At 48.7% G+C, this 20,690-nt stretch overlaps 1 protein-coding gene across 3 annotated transcripts in view; it reads left to right on the top strand.

Annotated features, from left to right (window-relative positions):
* Window positions 1-12,336, top strand: part of KIF26B (kinesin family member 26B) — a 500,555-nt gene extending 488,219 nt beyond the window's left edge. For all 3 annotated transcript variants that reach the window (XM_082469760.1, XM_082469761.1, XM_082469762.1), the window contains 3 exons: window positions 951-1,153; window positions 1,617-1,767; window positions 5,463-12,336. In XM_082469760.1, the coding sequence (XP_082325886.1) occupies window positions 951-1,153; window positions 1,617-1,767; window positions 5,463-5,611 (503 nt within the window). In that variant the 3' untranslated portion in view covers window positions 5,612-12,336. The remainder of the gene's footprint in view (window positions 1-950; window positions 1,154-1,616; window positions 1,768-5,462) is intronic.
* The last annotated feature ends 8,354 nt before the right edge of the window (window positions 12,337-20,690 follow it).

The raw sequence follows: 20,690 nt of genomic DNA, 5'->3' as shown, positions 1-20,690 counted from the left end.
GGGCAGTGAAAATACTCTGTGTGATCGTATCATGGTGGATACATATCATTGCACATTTGTCCAAACCACAGGATGTAAACACCAAGAGTGAACCCCAGTGTAAACTATGGACCCTGGGTATCCATATGGATAATGACATGTCAATGTAGGTTCAGTTGTAACACATGTACCACTGTGAAGGCCTCCAGGGTGTCAGGAATCCAGGTTCCTTCCCTTGTTTTTCTGTTGTTTATGATCTTCATGTCATGGACCGGCCAGCAGGCCCATATTCCATCCAGGACAAAGGCGAGAGGACGAGGAGAGCAGACCTCACCCTTTCAGGACACTTTCTAGCTGTTACACAGGGTACTTCTGCTTCTATTGCACTGGTGGAGCTTAAGTCACATGTACCACACAGGGTACACCTGGGTGGCCATGTGCCCTGCTCTAACTCGGGGTCTTCTGCAGAGGAAGAAGAGGAGGGCAGGTATTGGGGGGGGCAGCTAGCAGTCTCTGTCACAGTGTGTAAGGCACAATAAGTAGGGCCTGGCATAATCAGTGCTTATTCCAGTGTTGTTGTTAGAAGCAAATAAACTCCTCCTACCACAATACCAAACGCTAGGATCTTTTCTCACTAATGGAACGTCTCTAATTTCACGGTAACACTTGTCCATGCTGAGGGTGTGGCCAGGGTGACTCTCAGTTCTAGTGTCCTCCAGCCCGTGTGTTTCAGGGGGGAGACCACAGGTGGCTCGACAGGTGAGGGGGGGGACATCTGAGCTTGTGGAGGTAAATGCAAGTGCCAGGTAAGGAAGTGGACGCTGAGGCGGGTGGTGGGAGGTTGGAGGGGTTCAAACACAGCTCTGCCACAGGCTCCGACAGGGCTGTCACGCCGCCACCCCTTGCATCAAAACTACATTTAAAAGATAGAAATTCAAAACGATTAACTTTAGGCTTAATTCCCTGCCTAGGTTCCCAGAGACGGAGGCTCATCCCGGCGCTGTCCCTTGACACCCCCTCCCCTGTGAGAAAACCGGCCAACAGCGCGGGGGTCCGTTGGGTGGACGGCCCCTTGCGCAGCACCCAGAGGGGCCTCGGGGAACCTTTTGAGATCAAAGTCTATGAAATCGACGACGTGGAGCGGCTGCAGCGGCGACGAGGGGGCAGCAGCAAGGTGCGCCTCCCCCTCCCCACGCGGTGGCGGTCCCCCAGCAGGTCCCCGGGCTGACGCCACGGCCGCGCCCGAGAGGAGGGCGCAGGCCACCGAGCCTGCCAGCGGCTTCCGGCGGGAGGCGGGCCCGTGCGCCCCGCTCGGGAGAGCAGCCTGCTTCTCCGCCCGGAGACCTCTGAAGGCTCAAAGGCCGGGGGAGCTGGTGGTCTTCCAGGCTCTCCTGGCTCCAGCTTGGAGCGCCCGCCGCCTTCTAAATTTGAGATGTGCCAGGGATAGCCCTACCCCGTGAGGGGGCTGTCTGAGCTGAGCCCCCAGCTCCCTCCCAAACTCCCCAGTGACCTGCTCCTTCTGCACTGACCATAAGCACAAGTATTCCTTTCCGGAAGAGGTTGCCTGGGCTGGATTGGAGCTGAAGGTCCTTTCTCCTCCCCCCTCCACCCCCATCTCCTTCCCATCTGTGTACTAGGAGGTCATGTGCTTCAACGCAAAGCTGAAAATTCTGGAGCATCGCCAGCAGAGAATTGCCGAGGTCCGAGCCAAGTACGAGTGGCTGATGAAGGAGCTGGAGACGACGAAACAGTATCTGATGCTGGATCCCAACAAGTGGCTCAGCGAATGTAAGGCCCGTCACTGCGACTCCTGGGTTCACCAGTTAAACAGGCCAGGCTGAGAGGGACACAGACGCTGTCTGAACCCGAGGGCCTTCCATGCCCACTGGCTGGAGACGGCCTCCCTGAGCGCAGGTGGGGGGGCAGGTGGGAGGGGTGTGGGCGGCAGCAGGGCAGTGAGTATTGCTCTTGCACGAGTATTTCTTATGTGTCTCAGTCCAAAGCACCTGAAAATGAGATTTTTTTTCCCCCTACATGTGGTGGACGATCACCGAGACATGAAGGCTATATTACCAATCTGCTCCCCGGCCACAAAAATCACATTGCATATCTAGCCTGAAAGAGACAAGAATTTATAGAGTGCTTAATAGGGTAGAATGTGCAATCCTAGAAAAGCCTCAAAAAGAACCCAGAAAGCAAGAAAAACATTTTTGAGTGAAAAGAATAACATTCACAGTGTTATTTCCATTTAATAGACAGCCCAGGATGACAGTAACCATCTAATAACAATTCAGAACAATTCTGCTCTCTTTGAAAGATGGATTCAATTTTCTTATTTATTTGTTTCTAACCATTCCATTTACCACAAAATAAAGCTCACATCTGGTCCCAACTGTTTCACTGATATGGGGCCCAATGCTAGACGACTTAGTCTCTGAAATAAAGTACATTACTTCCACTAAAATTCCTCTCCCTCCTTTCCTGGCCGGCACTCACCAGCTCTCCCCTCCAGGCCCTCAGCCTCCCTGTGCCTCCCTCTCTTCACGACTGTCCCCTGGAGGTCACATCACCCTCTCCCCAGCATTCCCAGGCCAGTGCCGGGAGCAAGACAGGCAGAGTCTGGGGCTTAGGTTTAAGAAACACTGGGTGAAACGATCCTGGGCAAAGAAGAAAGGACAGAATTTGCCGGTCTTCTAGCTGTGCCCTGCCACTTTCACAGTATATCTTCAGGCGGCTTCCTTTCCATAGCACTGAGGTAATAACACCTCCCCTGAGTACCTCATGATCAAAAGAACCTAAAGGGAGGACAGGGCACTGGGACCAGTCTGTGATGCATCTTACCTTGTTGAGTTGTACCATTTGTGGTGACAACCGCCGTCCTGCAGACCCACTTTGGAGGCTGGCTGTGAGACCTTGGGTAAGACGCTTAACCTCTCTGAGCCTTGATTTCCTTAACTGTCAGATGGTAGGCACATAATGGTGCCTACCTCATAAGGTTGTTGTGAGAGTGAACGAGTTACTATCAGTCGAGTGCTGGTTACGCTGCCTGCCCATGATGAAGGAGCAATGTCTGGTAGTAATTAGTGTTCGTATTATCCCAGAGTTAACAAAATAGCTATCCTCAACAGGAGACATTTCCTCAGCACCTGCTTGCATGATGCAGCAAGGTAGGTCCCTTGTTAGAAATCTGGACAGAGACGTGAACTCCTGCTCTCCAGGGTATTTCCATCTAAGGCTGTGATAGGGCAGACAAGACACGAACAAGGACATTAGCTGAAGTCTGGCCGCGGCATAAACACGGAGCCTAATGCTATGTTTCTCCCACGTGTGCACACCCTTTTCCTTCTTCCGTGAATCCTCAGGCACTTCGAGATCCCAGGGGTGCCCATTCAGCAGTTCCTCTTCCTTTTTGCTGTTTTCATTAACATTTTTTGAGAGCTATTTATGCCTAAGGCAAGCTTGATAATTGTCTTCGTCTTACAAAGTCACATTTTTCCCAGGATGGGAGCGGCTTAAACGTCGGTACATATGTAGATGCTTCCAGGAAACGATCCCTTCCTTCTTGCCTTTGTTCATGTCAGGAATCAGGGATTTTTTTGATGCTGAGAAAGGTAATGAACAGAAGGCTACATGAAAGGAGAAACACAGATTGTTTCTTCAAGATGAATTGAAACCAAGAATGACCCCTCCAAAATCAATGAGACTGTATTCTGACTATTCCCTGGGTGTGGGTAATAGGCTGGGTGTTGGCTAGAAAGAAATGTTCTGGAATCCATTTTTTTAAATTTCCAAGGTGATCCAATAATATAGCTGATGTGGTTATGGTATGCTGAGGGGTTTTGTTTGGTTTTGAAATATTAGACTGGTATTCAGGAGCCCCAGCCTCATTCCCAGCCCCGGTCCTTATTAACCGCGTAACCCTGCGCAGGACGCCTCACTTCTCTGAGCTCAGTCAAGTCTCCTATAAAAGAAGTCAGCCTTGATTTCAACCCTTGATGTTCCTGTAGCTTAATTACAGTTCTCAGACCACATCCACATTCATCGTCTCTTTTCGGTTCTACTCTTCATGGCAACTCTAGTTAGGAAAGTAGGCAGACTAGGGATTATGACTCTTCTGTTACTTTTAAGGACCCTTTGCCAGCAAAGATTAGGCATGGCCGACCTGGGAGTCAAGTGCAGGTCTCCTGCCTTGGATTCCAGGGCCACCCCCACTGCCCTGTCCTCTCCATGCTGGGCCCTCTGTAGCAGCCTATCCCCCTGCCCAGTCACCACTGGACCAGGTAGTGGCCGGGGGCCAGGAGAGGGTGGCCTCAGATAATTGCCCTTGAGGAACTGAAGGAAACAGACTTTTAACTCTGTGCAGGCCTGAACATTAGGGACAACATCTGGGTCCTAAATCTCAGCTTCTGAGGACAGAATCGTAATTATTATTATTTTTAATTAAAGTATAGTTGATTTACAATGTGTTAATTTCTGCTGTACAGCAAGGTGATTCAGTGACACACACACATACATCTATATTCTTTTTTATATTTTTTCCATTATGGTTTATCACAGGATACTGAATGTAGTTCCCTGTGCTATACAGTAGGACCTTGTTGTTTATTCATCCTATATATACTAGTTTGCATCTGCTAACCCCAAACTCCCAGTCCATCCCTCCCTACCCCCCCCACCCCCTTGGCAACCACAAGTCCGTTCTTTATGTCTATGAGTCTAAGAATCATAATTATTAACATAGATTCCATCATCACCCTAGTTCCCAAAGGACCAGTGAGTATATGAAACTGTACTAGGAAGTGCCAAGAGGCAGGGTCACTGCTTAGAGAGGCAGCTGCACACAGCTGTGTGAAGGACTAACCAGAGAGCAACACACTTATCTCAGCAGGCAGAGGTGTAAACATCGTTCAGGTGAGTCCCCAAAAAGGAAGGGCTTCTCCACACCTCAGCTTGAAGCTTTATTTATTTTCTAGTTAATAAAGAAAATGGTGCTGGTAGAGTCCCAAATCCTGTCATGGAGATGGTGGAGGTGGGGAGAGCTTGATGTCACTTTGTCCCTCAGTAGAGTCGCAATAAAATGCCGGGGGTCTAACGTTAGCGTTGGAACGAAGTAGTAAAGTAGTACAAGTAGTAAAGTGTTCTGTTCTCGACCTGAGAGCGGCAGAGGGTTGGGCAGGAGGGTCGGCAGCACTGCCTAAGACCTTCCGGTGCAGGCGCAGGTGCAGGTACAGGTATAGGCGCAGGTGCAGGTACAGGCGCAGGTTCAAGTGCAGGTACAGGCGCAGGTGCAGGTATGGGCGCAGGTACAGGTGCAGGTGCAGGTACAGGCGCAGGTTCACGTGCAGGTACAGGCGCAGGTGCAGGTACAGGCGCAGGTACAGGTGCAGGTGCAGGTGCAGCAGCCGCGGGCCGGCACGGTTGAGCCGTCCGACCACCCTTCCCCGCTGGCTGCGCGTCTCCATCGGGCTTCTCCTTCTTTGCAGTTGACTTGGAGCAGGTTCTGGAGCTGGATTCCCTGGAGTACCTGGAAGCGCTGGAGTGCGTGACGGAGCGCCTGGAGAGCCGCGTCAACTTCTGCAAGGCGCACCTCATGATGATCACCTGCTTCGACATCACCTCCCGGCGCCGCTGACGGGAGCCGCCGCCCGGCCGGCCCTCGCTCCCGATCCGCAGGCAGCCGCGCTCGGCGGGCCCTCGGTGCTGGCCGCGCTCAGTGACCACGGAAGGAGGACGAAGGTCGGTGGCAAGTCTGGAGTGAGCGTGGAGCGGAAGGCGATTTTTCTTTTGTTTTCTGTAGGAAAGGTGCAAACACCAAACACGCAGGAGAGGAGAAAATGATGGGAAACCCAAGGGACGTGGAAGCCCCCGTGAGACTGAAAAAGCACTTTGAGGAACTTTAAAGAACTTGTTTGTACATAAGAACTGCTGGCAAAAGAGACCTCACTCTTCTCCTGGTTTGTGAGAAAAGGCGAGGGTGGACGTGGGATTGCTGTGGAAAGCTGAAACAAAACAAGTTACTCCGAATGACTGATGAAGTGCCTTGCAAATCTTTGTTATTATCCAAACATTTATGTTCATACTTTCTTGTGTACAGATGGTGCTAGTCAAGATGAAAACAACAAAACGAACAAAAAAGAAAATCAAACACATTTTTGCAATGTATTTACAGCTCGTTTTCTCTTGGTGTTTTATCCTATTTCTGACTTGCTGTTTCTAAGTAAGTTGTGTTTGTAGAGCTATTTCCTAATCGGTATTGCATATGAATAAATGTTAACTGTCTGCTATGGTTCTGCTGGGAAGGCCACTCAAACAGAAGATAGAGACTTCCGGGCACAAGCCAGTGTGTTTCCAAAGAAGGTTGGAACAGCGGGTGATGCTCAATGCCAGCTCCTATGAGTGGCAGGGTCAGTGGGCAGACTCGGAGGTCGATCATGGAGCAGGTGCACGTGAGCTTGAGAGAAAAGAGAGGAGAAAGGGGTGCGTCTGGAGGGGGAAAGGAGCCTCTATGACCTGGGCCCTACTTACCCTTTGGGTGGGATGTTTGTTCCAAGTAGTTTCCCCTCCAAATCCTGAACACATATACTAGTTCCTTTACCCACGAATCCAGGGTTTTCATGGCCCTCATAACATTTTTCGTATTCATTTTTTTTCCAAAGACTCTGGATTGAAACCTTGAACCAATTCAGCAGAGCCATATTTTTTTGCTCTCTAGTTTTGCAAATTTATTAGAGCAGAGGATTTTTCCCAGTTTGGAGACCTTCTTGGGCTTGTAGATGCTCAGAGACCGCAACAGTATTGGTCCAGAACAAGGATGGATGTGAGGTTGCACAACCTTTCTGTTGCCCAGGGTGCTGCTTAAATGCAAGAAGTCCCAGTCCTCGTGTGAACCAAAGCCTCCATCCCAAGAAACAACTAGGCTTGGCCACTCAACCTTGACACCTGAAGGCAGAGAAAGTTTTCCTGTCATTCATCACACACCTGTAGCGAGGCAGGGCACAGAGTTTCATGCATATGGAGGTACAGGGCTTGACTTTGGACCTCATTCTCAAATTGAGATGCCCACTGGTAGAGGTGTCCAGGGTTTTCCCTGTTCTTTATGCCCTCAAATGCAGCATATCTTCATGAGCCTATTTCCAGGCGAGGCAGTCCTGGCTAACCAACTCCTCAGCCCCAGCTGCTCCCCAAGGAAAAGGAACCTTTGCATTTCTTTGACAATGCCCTTCAGGACACGTGTAGCCCAGCATAGCTCAGCTGAACTCAGTAAGTGGGAACCGTAGTCTTGTGAGCTTCACGGTACCAGTCCTTTACTGGTCAGAACAGGGCACAGACGGCCCCATTAGCTTTGTTTGGGAAGTCAGCCCGCTAGACTGGAAGGCAGCTCCGTGGATGACAAGTCTGGCTCCGTGTTTGGTTAGAGCACGCTCCTATGCAGAGGTGCACGTAGAAGCTGCACTCCCATCTGACAGCTGCAACGGGCTACAATATGGTGAAAAGTTACTCCAGAGCGGATCATTTCCCCCTCTAGTTTAACAAGTGTGTCTGTCCCCTTGGAAGGCAGAGCTCCCACACCCTAACCTCATTCTGCAGGGCAGCCCCACGGCTCTGGATGCACCTCTGGTATCAGCACTTGTGTTCATGGCCTTGTTCAACAGCAGCATAATGGAAGCTTCTGGACCCCAGAGGATGCCAATCTGTTGAGTTTGTTTGGGTTTTCCGTTCGGCGCCTCTTTGGTTGCTGGTTTGATACACACCACTTCATGAAAAGCCTTTAATTGAGGGATTGTCACAGGTGAGTATCCTAGTCTTTGCTGGAAACAAACGCACTTGATTAGTAATCAGTGTCCTTAGCTTTTGCCCTGGCCATGTCTTTCCCACAGGTTACCTCACTGTGCTGACTTCCTTAGCAGGCCAGCACTGGGGCCTTCGTGCCTTTCCTGGAGTGAGACTAAGTGGAAACATCTACAGAAATTAAAATCTTGATCAGTGGAAACTTTCCTAGGGGAGTGGCCTTCTGCTTGCCTCCTGCCTAAACCTGCTTTATATGTTTGTAGCAACTTTATGAGATAGCCCAAGGGCTGAAAGAGACCAGGAGCTCTCTTACCAAGTCAGATTGGCCTCGCAAGATGCCACACCATGGAGCTTCTCACAGGATGCTTTTGGCCGTGGTGTAGGAGAACAACTTGGCATGGAGGTTGTCCACTGGCTTTTTTCCTTTTTTTTCTTTTCCTTTCTTTTCTTTTCTAACGTAAGTAAGCTACAAACATCTTAACACACCAAGTATTTGTAAACCATGTGAAGAAATCATGATTTTTATGCTATAATGTGCTTATTCCTGGTTCTACCTATAAGTTGATTGTACAGCTGGTCAGCTGTTCTGTAGCAGTTCTAATAACTGAAGAACACCTCATTCAATGGCCAGGTGTGAGGTAGGTCCAGGTCTCCTTGTGGTTTTGGTGACAGATAACCTAAGAAGGCAAAGGGAATGTCAAAGAACCCATTATTCCATTTTATTATCCACAAATGAAAGGACCAGAAAAATATTTATTTGAAATTAACATTTATACGTGGAAGCCTTAATTCTTTGTCTGAAATCTGTTCCCCTCTCCAAATAGTTTAGTGTTAGCTGGAAGCAAAACTCAGAGCCTAAAAGGGGAATAGTGATGTTGTTTCTGGGGAGTGAGTCCATATTGCATTTCATGATGGTGTTTCATGTTGCCACAGAGTGAGAGTTTGCTTTATCCTGGGCTTTCAAGCCCCACCTGAGAGCTGCAACTTTTGATCTTCTTGTCCTTGAGTTCCCCTCTACATCATGGGGAAGCTGTCACTAACTTTCATCTCTTTCAGATCTGAAATCGAAACATCCTGTCTGTTGTTTTATCTGCAGTTGCTATTCTGAAGGTGGGGAGCTTGAGATGCAAATGCAGAGGTTGGTCCTGTGTTGACTCAGGTGGGGCTCATACAAGGGACCCCATGCTGGGGAGAGGAGAGAGCTGGGATAAAATGCCATGCAGCCCAGAGTGGGGAATTCGGCAGGCAGGAATCTCGCCATTTGTCATAAATTAGACTTAAGCTTGGAGTCTGTGTTCCTGGAAGGTGGTGGTGACTTCATCATAGCCACAAAACCCATCCAGGGCAGTGGTTCAAAAAGTCTGACACACACACATATATATCTTGTGCCGGTTCTCGGATTTCTGTTCATGTTGAGCAAGAGCCCTTTTTTGGGCTTCAGATTCTGATGTTGATCATGAATTTTGGTTAATCCATCAGCCTTTTAGGTGTTACTATTCAAAAGCAGCTGTCTGATCTGGGTTTCTTGGGTTAGAGGCAGGGCTTGCAAGAGCCCAAGCGTTTGTTAGCCTGGCTCTACACACAGTTGCCTGTGTCATTGGCCACTGCTGATCTGTAATCAAGGCTCCCACCATAAATAATGATGTGGTGAACGTTTTTAAATCCTATTCCAAGAAGGGTTTGGGCTGTAACAGAAATTACTAAAGATGAGTTAATTTCAAAATTGAAACCAGAAGAATTCATGAATTTATTCAGTGTTCTTTTCCTGCTGGAAGATTAGCCCCACTCCTTGAGCACATATTTAAAGATTTCCTCACTTTTAAAGGCGGTGTATTTTAAACCCTGAAACCATGCAAGTAAGAAACACGTTGAAAGCCCTGTTCTTGACAAACTGATGCTGAATAAATCATCCATTGGCGCTGGCCCTGGGGCCTGCCTGCCGCCACACAGGCAGTACAGCCCATCTTCCCCCATAGGACACGCTCTTCAACACTGTCACGCTGAAACTTGACTGCTCAAGAAAGGCCCGTGCAGCCCACTTTTCTCTATGCCCAGTGAAGCAAAGCTGACACTCAGTTTCATTGACAAATGCCAGCAAATGTTCTAAAAAAATTTTTTTTCGGGGCGGAGGCAGTAGTGGATGGACAGGTAATAGAATATAGTGTTCCTTTGGGTTATAATCTCTCTTTCTCCTCCTCCAGCAAAGATCTGTCAACATTTGTGGGTAAAAACTCACAAATTGTGTCCCTTAGCAATCTTCCCGACAAAATACATGTCTATTCCAAGCTGCTTGTCATTTCCAGATAACAGCATAATTCCAATCCAGGAGAAGCTCATCTTCTCAGAAAAAGTGTTTGCAAAGTTTTAGAAGCTGCTTATCCATCCCCAAACAATGCCTTCTGCTTTGGGGTGGCCCTGCTCGGAAACCAGAGAGGATGTCATAATATCGGACATACTTGAGGTGCTTGAGGTGGCATCAAGCCTTTAGTGCATATAATCAATATTCTCTAGATGCAGTTCCCAGCGTCCATGTGTGTAGGGCGAGTGCTGAAATCCTGGCACTCACACATCTATTTTATGTAGATGTAGAAATTACCTTCGATCCTAAAGAGGCTCACTGTTTCATTCCCCATACTGCTAACCAACACCCCACATTGTCATATTCAGTTTATGAAGAAGTTATAATTTATTTGTAAACTCAGGATGTTGTTTTGTGGCGCCTCGTGTTTTATAATTTATTTATACACCATGGTTGGAAATGCTATCCAAGTGCTATGCATCAAAGTGTAAGTTTGGTGGATCTGCCTATGGTTGTTTTTTCTCCTCACTGCAGCAAGCTCTGTTAACAGAGACACAGGCAGCGGGGAGGAAAGAGAAATAAAACAGGAGAACAGGGATTAGGATCCAATCCTCAAAGTACAGGGCTTAGTTCAAAATCTAATTTGTTTCTGAAGTAAGTAGCTGAAAAGGAAAAGGTCATTTCCTTTTGAATTTGATGATAACGGTCTTGGAAGTCAGCCTCCACAGGCCTGAGTGAAAGAGGATCCAGCCTCCTCCTGCTGGTTCAACACTAAATTTCTGAAAAGTGCAGACAGTATTAGGTTCCTACATTTCCCTAAGACGTCCCACCTCCCACCCCTGCTGTTACTGAAGGGGTTTGGAAAAGGAAACTGAAGTTCCTTACCTTGGATATATATAGTACATGTTTTTTCTGGACAAACCAAAGCACTTTAGTGAGTCTTACAACCCATAATACTTAAAGCATCTTGTCCCCTCACTGGATCCCTGAGAGGCCAGGAGGGGCTGGGGTCAGTAGTCTCATTTGAGAGGCAGCTAAACCTAGGAGAAAAAGCCTTGAGCTCAGAGTAAGGAAACCAGGCTCCAGGCCTGCTTTCCTCACTCGCTATGCAACCTTGGGCAAGTCGCTTTGCTTTGTGGGCCTCGGGGTCCCCGATGGAAGGTTGGGGGTCATAATAGCTGCCCTTCTGGGAGAGTGTAAAGAGAAAATGGTATAGTTGGTGGTAAGTGCTTTGAAGAAATGAAAGCTCTGTTCAGGAGCTGGGGATAATCATTTTAGATGAAGAAACTGAAGTCAATAGCCAATGATTGGCCCAAGTTCACAGAGTAGTTTTATAGCAGAACTGGGATCTGAGTCCGGCATCTCGGACTCTTCCCATGACGTGCTGTTGCACCAGGTCTGTGTGGATATGTGGACACACACCACACCGATGTACTGACGTGTGTGTGCATGGGGGTGTATACGGATGCATGTGTACAGAAGGTATGTGACATGGTGGAAGAACATAGGACAGAAAACCTGCGTTCTAACTCCAGTTTTGACAATAGTCCTATGGCCTTGGATATATTACCCAACGTTTCTGGAACACAGTTTTCTAATCTGTAAAATTAGGACAGTGTGCTAAATGATCTTTGTGGTTCCTTCAGCTCTTGTCATGTATGTATGTGTATATAAATATGCTAATCTGTAGAAATGGGCCAATTTGAAAACTGGAGACAAGACCTGCCCAAGTGCATTCATTGTGTCAGAAACAGCGAATTCATAAACAAGTTCATAAACTCTTCCTTTAAATTCAATGGTGGTATTTAATGTCATTGTTTTAAATTCACTATTTGGATAAAAGATTGGTGCCATTTTAAAAATTAAGTTCATAGCTTACAAGTGTTTGCTGTTAAAAACTTTTAATAAAATTCATTTGTTAAAATCAGAAATTCAACTATTCTGTACTTGGGTAGGTCCCAACAGCCTATTTGCAAACAGGCTGGTTTTGTGTATGGGCCTTCGCATAGCAATATAAGTTAGCTGTTGGCTTGATCATGATAAATGTGAGCAGGCTACCTGGAGAACAGTCTGGAAAAGAAAGTTATAGTTCTCAAAACCTGGTGAAATGACTCCATTAAGCTGTGTGCCATTTCCAGTGTGAAGACATTGTTTGCTGGCTACGATCTCTGACTTTTTGTGGCATATGAGGTGAAAAATGTTGTCGAAAAAGAATCTGGTGTTTAAAAAGAATCAAACTATGGTGGCATTAAATGTTCACTTTTCTCCTACTCAGAGTCATGAATTCCTCTATCCAGTTCATCCTTCTGAACAGAGGGGGAAACAACTCAAGGCCCGGGCGGATCCCTCTCACTAGAGCAACACCGTGGCCGAGGACTTGCTCCCAGGCCCCAGGGCCTTCCTAGGATGAGGCCTGTCTCTTCCCACTGTGGGGCTGGCCCCCAACAAGTTCAGAAGCTCAGGGGGGGGGGGTGGGTGGATGTTGGGCTCAGTCCCAGAGCCCTGGCATTGTCCTGCATCCCTGAGAGTCACGGGGCTGGTGATCACACATGAAACGTGTCAAGAAGCTAGGTGTTGATGTGGTGATGGCTTTGTTGGACTGGTGACTCTCCCTCAGTCCAGTGCCTCTGGGGCTGGCACAGAATAAAGGCCTTCACAGTCATTGTGGATTGCTTGGGCCTGGACACACAGCCCCTTGTTACAACTGTGCTTGTCTCACCTGTAACTGGATACACTCAGGTAAGAAAGCAGAAACAGGTCAAAAACTGGAAGAAGGCCTAGGGTTCCCCACCCTCAAGGACAGTCTCTTTCCCTCCCCTGAAGATACTCCCTTGGGCAGCATGAGGCACTTCCCGAGATGCTGGTACCTCATCCGTCCAATCAACGAGTGCTCCACAGTCCGAGAGAGAATGCAGCAGCCACTCCTAGCAAATCATACTCTTTATTCCTGGCACAGCCCTGCTCTGAATCCGTATCTCCTACTCTGCTGATCTGGCCTGGACACGCACAGCTCCAGCTACCCCTTTCTTTTGTCCCCAAATGCTAGACCAGACCCTCGTGGGCTCCCTTTGGGCCACTGTAGCAGAAGCCGTGAGTTCTTAAGAAGCCAGGAGCCATAGGGTTTTCTAGACATAATGCCTTCAACAGAAGAGCTGGTGGAGTGGCCACCTAACTCTGACCATCCCCTGGGAGAGGAGAGACCATAAAGGCAGCACCTAGAACTGCTTCTAATCCCTTGCTCTTCCCCCTCCCTCAGGGGAGGACTACCAAATATATGACCTTACTTGCATTTGTCTCCTAAACCATTAAACTCTCCAAATTGTTATTAACATAGCTGTTATGCTTTTCATCCTTTCCATCCTGTCTTCTGGTCTCAGGGAGGACATAAACACTCTGTCTACCACGGCACCGTGGCACACCCCTCCAGACGTGGGGGCTGGAAGGACGTAAAAACCAAAGCAAGGTGACACCACCTTCCAGCAGCAGCAGCAGATTGGGCCATCCCTGCATCTGTGTGGAGAAAATGCCGTCCTGTCTCACTTAGGGCCTGTTGCATTGTCTGACGCTTCTGCACTCTCTTCTAGTTGAAGGCTTTGTTTCCAGAAAACCTTTATAAACATACAGAGCACTTGAGTGTAAACACATTGGCCTGGCAGCAGCCAATGCGCCCCAGCACCCATGGGTGTCTCTTGTTCTTCTATATCCCCAGCGTCTAGAACAGAGTCTGGAACATGGTACTCAAACAATACTAGTTGAATGCGTGAATGAGTGAATGAATGAATGAAAGGATCATCTTTGGAAGAAAAAGAGGAAACAGAAAAAACCTGGGCAGGAGTCTGCAGAAATGTCAGACTTCTTTAACAAAAGAACCAAAGGTCGGCATTGCAAATGCCCCGTTTGGGATTAAGTCCCTGATTCACAATGGACACCAGGCCCACACCAGGCAAACCCGTGCCCTTGCTTTGCCATACACACAGACTTGACTTCTCTATCACTGAGCAGCCTTGGCCTTCAGGCCTCCTAGAGATGGAAGAGTGGTGTTCAAGCACACGGATGTCTACTCACCATTTACAAAGTCATCACGGAACAAATCTTTAGCGAGCACTTGCTTTGTCTCACACACTGCTGGGGCTGATGAACAAAACAGACACCGGCCTCCAAGAACTCAGTAAGTTGACAACACCAGCTGGCAAACCGAAACCCTAGTACAAAGAGGCAAACACAGCTCTCCTCAAAGTAGGGTGCAAGCTTCTTTTGCCAGCCTCCGACCACACCACATGCCCGTTTTCCTCTATTTGGGGCCTTGGGCCAGGCCTCACCTCCAGAAGAGTCTTCTTGGGTCCAAGGTTGGGAGGGCGAGAAGGGGAGGAGGGAGAGAGAATAAGTATAGGTCACCCTGCAAGTCACTTTTTTTCTGCGATGGAAATTCACTCCCCATGGAGCCCCCCACCTGTCTGCTGGGCCTGGCCATCCCTAGTGCCACTCAGCTCGGTCTTCCAGCCCTTGCTCGTAAGCCTTCTCCCTGCATTTGCCAAGAGTTTGAGAAGAATCCAGGAGGCAGAGGGGTTTAGGAGTGAGAGGTAGACTGTCCCCCCAAGTCACCTGACCTCTCCATCAGGGGAAGTGACCTGGAGGCACCCAAGGAAGTTGCTCTGGGTACCTCCTGTGTGCTGGGTAAACAGTGTGTCATCTGTTTATTTTTCATTTGTAATTGTTAAATTGCCCTTTGTTCTGCCCGTCCTTTGGGCCCCTTCCCTCCGTAGCGGTCCCAGGTCCAGACGTGTACATTACACCACTTTGCCTGTGCTCAGAAGAAAAACTCAAAATAAAGGCTTTCCACCAGACCACAGAGCTCAACAAACCCCAAGTTCCCTAAAAAGCCAGCAAGAAAAAGGCCTTTTTTTTTTTTTTTTAAACTGGGCTTTTGAAAAGCTGGAAGTTGAAAATAAAAATTACCTTTAATCTCACTCCAGAGAACCACTGTCATAATAGACACACACAAACACCTTTACAACTTTTGGATAATCACAGACTTAACCCTTTTTTGGAATCTGCTTTCTTCCCCCTTAATAATTCTACCATACACATATATTTCCCCAGTCAAAAACATGTGCTCTGGGCTTCCCTGGTGGCGCAGTGGTTGAGAGTCTGCCTGCGAATGCAGGGGACACGGGTTCGAGCCCTGGTCCGGGAGGATCCCACATGCCGCAGAGCGGCTGGGCCCGTGAGCCACAACTGCTGAGCCTGCGCGTCTGGAGTCTGTGCTCCGCAACAAGACAGGCCGCGATAGTGAGAGGCCCGCACACCGCGATGAAGAGTGGCCCCCGCTTGCCGCAACTAGAGAAAGCCTTCGCACAGAAACGAAGACCCAACACAGCCAAAAATAAATTAATTAATTAATTAATTAAAAAAAAAAAAAACATGTGCTCTTACAACTGATTTTAATGGCTGCAGAACATTCCATTAGGTAGATTGACCATCATTTTAGTACTACAGTTCCCTGCTATTTGACCTTAACATTGTTTCCACTTTTTTGCTATGATAAGTTACACTATAATAAACATTTTGAACATATAACTCTTTTTTGCCTCTCTGGCAAGTCCCTTAAGATAAATTCCTAGAAGTGAAATAGCTGTAACAAGAGGAATAAAACATTACAAGTCGTTTTATACACATGGAGAGTGGCCATTTTTAATCATCCACCCAGAACAGTACTTCAAGGCCTCCCCTGATGGCCCCATTTACAGTCATCTCTTCCTCTCTAAACTCCTATTTCATTGATTCACTTATTTGTTCACTCCACAAATATATATCAAGGAGTTCCAAAGTGGGACGCACTCTTGCTGTAAAATGCACCAAGTTCTTACTATATTCCTTTGCATCTAATGTAGGACAGGTGTATCTGTCCCTAAATATTAAGCTCTGGAGGTGTAGCAGAGGCAAAACTTTACCTTGACTCTCTTAGGGTCTACTGCTGGGCCTTAGAATTAAATTGACATAAGACAGATAAACAGGAGAAAAGTAAACACATTTATTTAATATAAGCTTTAAGTGCCACGGGAGCCTTCATAAAAAAATGAAGACCCAAAGAAGTGGCAAAACCTAAATGCTTTTAAACTCTGCTGAAGAAAGAGAGGCAGCTGTGGAAACGGAACTAAAATATGTCAGGAGGCTAAAGGAAGATGAGTTATTTTAACAAGTCTGTTTGTACAGATTTCTCTCAGCCTTGACTCCCTATCCCTGATGATAAGAACGTTTCTTTTCTCCTGGTATTGGGAGGGCATTTTTCATATGGGAGTTATATCTCCTGTTTTCAGGAAGAAAGGGGGAGATCAGAACATCCTTCTTGCATCTGCTGTTTTTCAAGCAGCTTTAGCTCAAAATAATCCTCATGCTGAGCTGGCATGTTTTGGGCGGCAGGTTCTGCAACTCTTCCAAGAGTAGAAGATTTTTCTATGGCCCCAGGTGTCAACCACAGTGCTGGGCACAAAATAAGTGTTAGGATACAGAGGGTTTGGGTCATCACTCTCAGAAAGGAACTTTTATATACATTATAAATATACATGTTTTGGGAACACTTCCCTGAGAATTCCGACATATGTCTTCACTCTTAGCCAAGAAGTCATGAAGCCTGGGTGCTGGTTTGAGAACTGCGTCCCTCAGTCAACTTTGAGGGAGTCACAGAACATCTCTGGGCTCAGATTCCTTGTCTGTGTAGAAGGGAAGCCTCATCTGTGTGGCCTGGGTCCTTCGGGCTTGTTCTGAGGATGAAAGGAGACACTATGCGGGAGGATGTCAGAATCTGCTAAGTGCTCACCAGATGTAAGGTAGTAGAGTGCTAGGCATTTGTTCTAATAATTAGAACAAAGACCCTTCCGACAGCCTTCACTTCTCCCATTGGCTTCATTCAGCACTTGTCCATTCGTTTATAAATGTCAGTGGCCTCCATCTGTTAGACGCAGACGGGCTGGCTGTCCCCCACTCCCTAAACTCTGCTCCCAGGTGGGATGATTGATGAAGGCCCAGGTGGTGGGATTCTGTTACACGTGTAACTTTCTTCCCGTGGCCGCGCCTGCTCTCTGTCCTCGGGCACTCGGAGGAGACCCGATCGAGCGGGGCAGGCAGCCGGCTCCAAGAGCCGCCAGCCCTTCCCTGAGTGGAGGGCACACAGGACCAAGTGGAGGCCCAGATCCAGGGCCTCGCGCCAAACGGACAGGCCTGGCTTGCTGGATGCAGATACCCACGTCAGGCCATGATGGTCCAGCTTATGTTTTTCAAGTCGACCACATGTCTTCAATCTCTCTTATTTTACTGAGAGAAATAATTTCAAAATGCCTTAGTTATTAATTCACGAGCCTCCTGGTTCGATTCAGATAATGAGATTTAAAGTGCTTATTACGGGGGCTTCTTTGGTGCGGATCAGAGTCCTTCACATGTTGACTAGCCCTGCTGGGTGGTGCCTCCAGACTTCGCTGCAGAAGCGGACTAACTACCCCGGAGGTGTTCACTGAAACTCCCAGGCACCGCTGTTCACACTGAACGCTTTAAAGTACGGGAGCAGCCCGGGAACAGCACAGTGCGCAGGCGCTGCGCCGGGGCGGCCGGGCCACTCTGCGCACGCGCCCGCTCTCCCAAGCGGAAAGGACAGGGCCCGGCGGGGCAGGGTGTGGGGGTAGCTGCCGGGTCTGCGCTCTCGACTCTCCCGAGGTCGCCGCGCCACGGCTGACCTGGATGCGGGTGGTGATGGAGTCTGTCGAATACCAGTGCCCTGAGACCGCACTGTACTCGCACGTGCCTGTCAGAGGAGAGGCAACCCCACCCTCAAGGCCTGTGCGGCCGCCGAAGAATCCGACGGCTTGCAGAAGTGACGGACATGTAGCGCCCGGGTCCCGGCTCAGCCTGGCGGAGGGCGGGGCGTCCCAATCCAGCCCTCGGCTCCGACGCAAGGCGAGGAGGACGGTGTGGGGGCGATGCTCGCCTCGGCGCACGCGCCAGGGATCGGCCGTCTTCCGTGTCCACCAAGGCGCGGAGCTCTTGGGGGCGGGGACCGCGCTGCCGCGAGCCCCGCGCTCTAGCGTCAGCCTCAGCGCACCCCACGTTACCCGGCAACCCACACCCGCCCGGGCGGTCCCGCTGCCCTCGGCCTGAGCAACTTCAGTGCTGGCTAATCAGACGACACCATCCTCGGGTTGCTGACCTTTCTGGAAAGTTTTAACTGTGGAGGAGAAAGGAAAAGTCTTAGCTTTAGAAGCTAGGCCTGCCTTGAGGGAGTGGCAGACAGGTTGAGAGGCCTGGATCTCTAAGAAGTAGAGAGGAGGCTGGAGGTAAGAAAGGTTCCAACGCTGAGAGGAGACCCCGGTTTTACCTTCTCCACAGCCTCTCTCAGCCCCCGAGCTCCTGCTCCCGGAGTTTCCTTTTTGGACACCTGAAAAGCTATACTGACTTTACCCGCCCTCTCGCGCCCCCTCCCGTCCCCCCCATTCCCGGGGAATATTTTCATCCATCCCGGGCCTTGTCTGTTTCACTCAGCATGACGTGCTTTTTAATAGGCAGGGGAGGCTGTGCTGTAAAATGGCCGAGTAAGCGCCTTAGACAACGGGCACTGCACCAGCCCGGAGAAGGGAGCGACTTGAACCCTCAGGCTTCTCACACCTCTCATGAGGCCACTTAGTTTGTCTGTGTCCCACAGCAGCTGAGATCCTAAGTCACGGCAAAGGATTGGGGACTTTTCCGTTCAGGGGTTCTTGGGACGGAAGTATCTCCTTGTCCCTGATGGCACGTTTCGAGTCACTCAGGCACAGACAGGCCGAGGGGCTTGATCCACGATGCATCTCTCTGCAGCCTCCTGAGCCATCTCAGGCTCCAGGCCAGTGACAGTTCCTCTACCGGCCCCAACTCATGATTTAAGCATGGTTCAGCCCCTCCATACTCCTGCAGGACCCACGGGGTGAATCCGCATCCTTTTCCCGTACGTACACACATCCTACTGGTTTCGTTTCTCTGGAGAACCCTAATACAGGCTGCCTCCCACCGTGACTGTGGAACTCATTTTTCTCTAATAAGAGGTCCCTTTGGGAGAGCTCAATAAGAAAAAAGAAAAACCCTCATTAGGACTGTCCACAGGAGCAGTGACTGCGTGAACCCTAATTACTGCCCGTGAATTAGTCTTTTCTAGTTGCAAAGGAAGAAATCTCTAAGGTCCTTATTAAAACGTAGGAAATTTCTAAAGAATGGTAAATTGAGAATGCTTGAGTCTTTTTTTTTTTTTTTTTTTCCTGCATCGACAGGAACATAACAGGTCCTGAGGGCTTCTGGACCCCAACCAGTTCAGCCCAGCACGGCTGCACCCAACACGTCCCTTGGAAGGGAAGAAGCGGTAAGTAGTAACTCATGTATAGAGCACTTTATACTATACTAAGTGGTTTCATATTTATTAGTGCCTTTGATCTTCAGCACCACCCGCTTTGAGGTAAGTATTAGCTCGCCTCTTTGGACAAGTCAGAAAGTGAGAGGCGAGGTGGGAAAAGCATGTGAAAAGAACAGAAAGGAGGACCTGGTTGTTAGTTCATTCATGCACTCATCGCACAAATATTTATTGGTTACCACAGTGTGTCACAGATGCTGGAAGCTGTAGAGACATCAGTGAATGAGGTAGTCATGGTCCAAATCCTAATGGAGCTTAGAGTCTAACACACATTTCTTCCACACCTGCCCCTGGCAAGGTACTGTTGGCGAAGTCCAAGTGTGAGGCAGCCCAGCTTAATGGAAGGCTTTCCAAGTCTGAAAGGTGCCCTCCTGTGAGCTTCCTTATCAGCTCTAGCTCACCTCTGCCACAGTGTTGCTCACTTTCCCTTCTGTGGCAACTGCCTATTGAATCATCTTTCTCCCCCTGTTGGCCTAGAACTCCCCAGGAGCAGGATCATTCTCCAGCCCAGCACAGTATCTGCCCCACAGTTCTTAAGGCATATTTATCCTATCCACTGATGACCTATTATAAGCCAAGCACTGTGTCAGTAGCTGAGGCTGTAGAAAAGGAAGAAACCCAGGCCCTTTCCTCTAGAGATTTGGAGTCTAGTGGGGAGAAGGACAAATAAAGAAGCAATTATGTTGATGTGAAAAGATTTGAGGGGAATGAATAGATGCTCAAGCAGCACAGAGGAGGAAATGCTTGGAAAGATCAGGAAGAATGAGCAGAAAGTTTCCAAGGGTATCGGGGGGAAGGCAAGAGGGCATTTGGCATAGAGTAAGTAGCATGAGCACAGGGACATGAGGGAACAGACTGCCGGGAGCTTGGCTTGGCTGCAGGGTAGGAGGCTTCTGGTCAGCTGGAGGAAGATGAGGCTGGAAGCCCTGTCAAAGGCCACAGGCTGGCAAGCACAGGGGCAAATAGTGGGCAAGGGCACTTGGCACTGGTGGACAGGACTGAATCATTTTTGCCCTTTAACCTCATGGTAGGAAAAAAAATGCCCCTCAGACATAAAAATCACAAAATGCTTGTGTTGGAAGCGAACTCAGAAGTTACTCATTTAGTCCAGTTGTCACTGGATGCAGAGGTGATTTACCCAAGGTCACAAAGCTTATGGTAGAGATAGGACACAAGAAGTCTCCTGGTCTTTTTCACAAA

This window comes from Balaenoptera physalus (genome assembly GCF_965194825.1).
Source record: "Balaenoptera physalus genome assembly, chromosome: 1".
Classification (NCBI taxonomy): Eukaryota; Metazoa; Chordata; class Mammalia; order Artiodactyla; family Balaenopteridae; genus Balaenoptera; species Balaenoptera physalus.
Note: the sequence above shows the minus strand (reverse complement) of the source record. Positions and strands in the feature narration are given on the sequence as shown.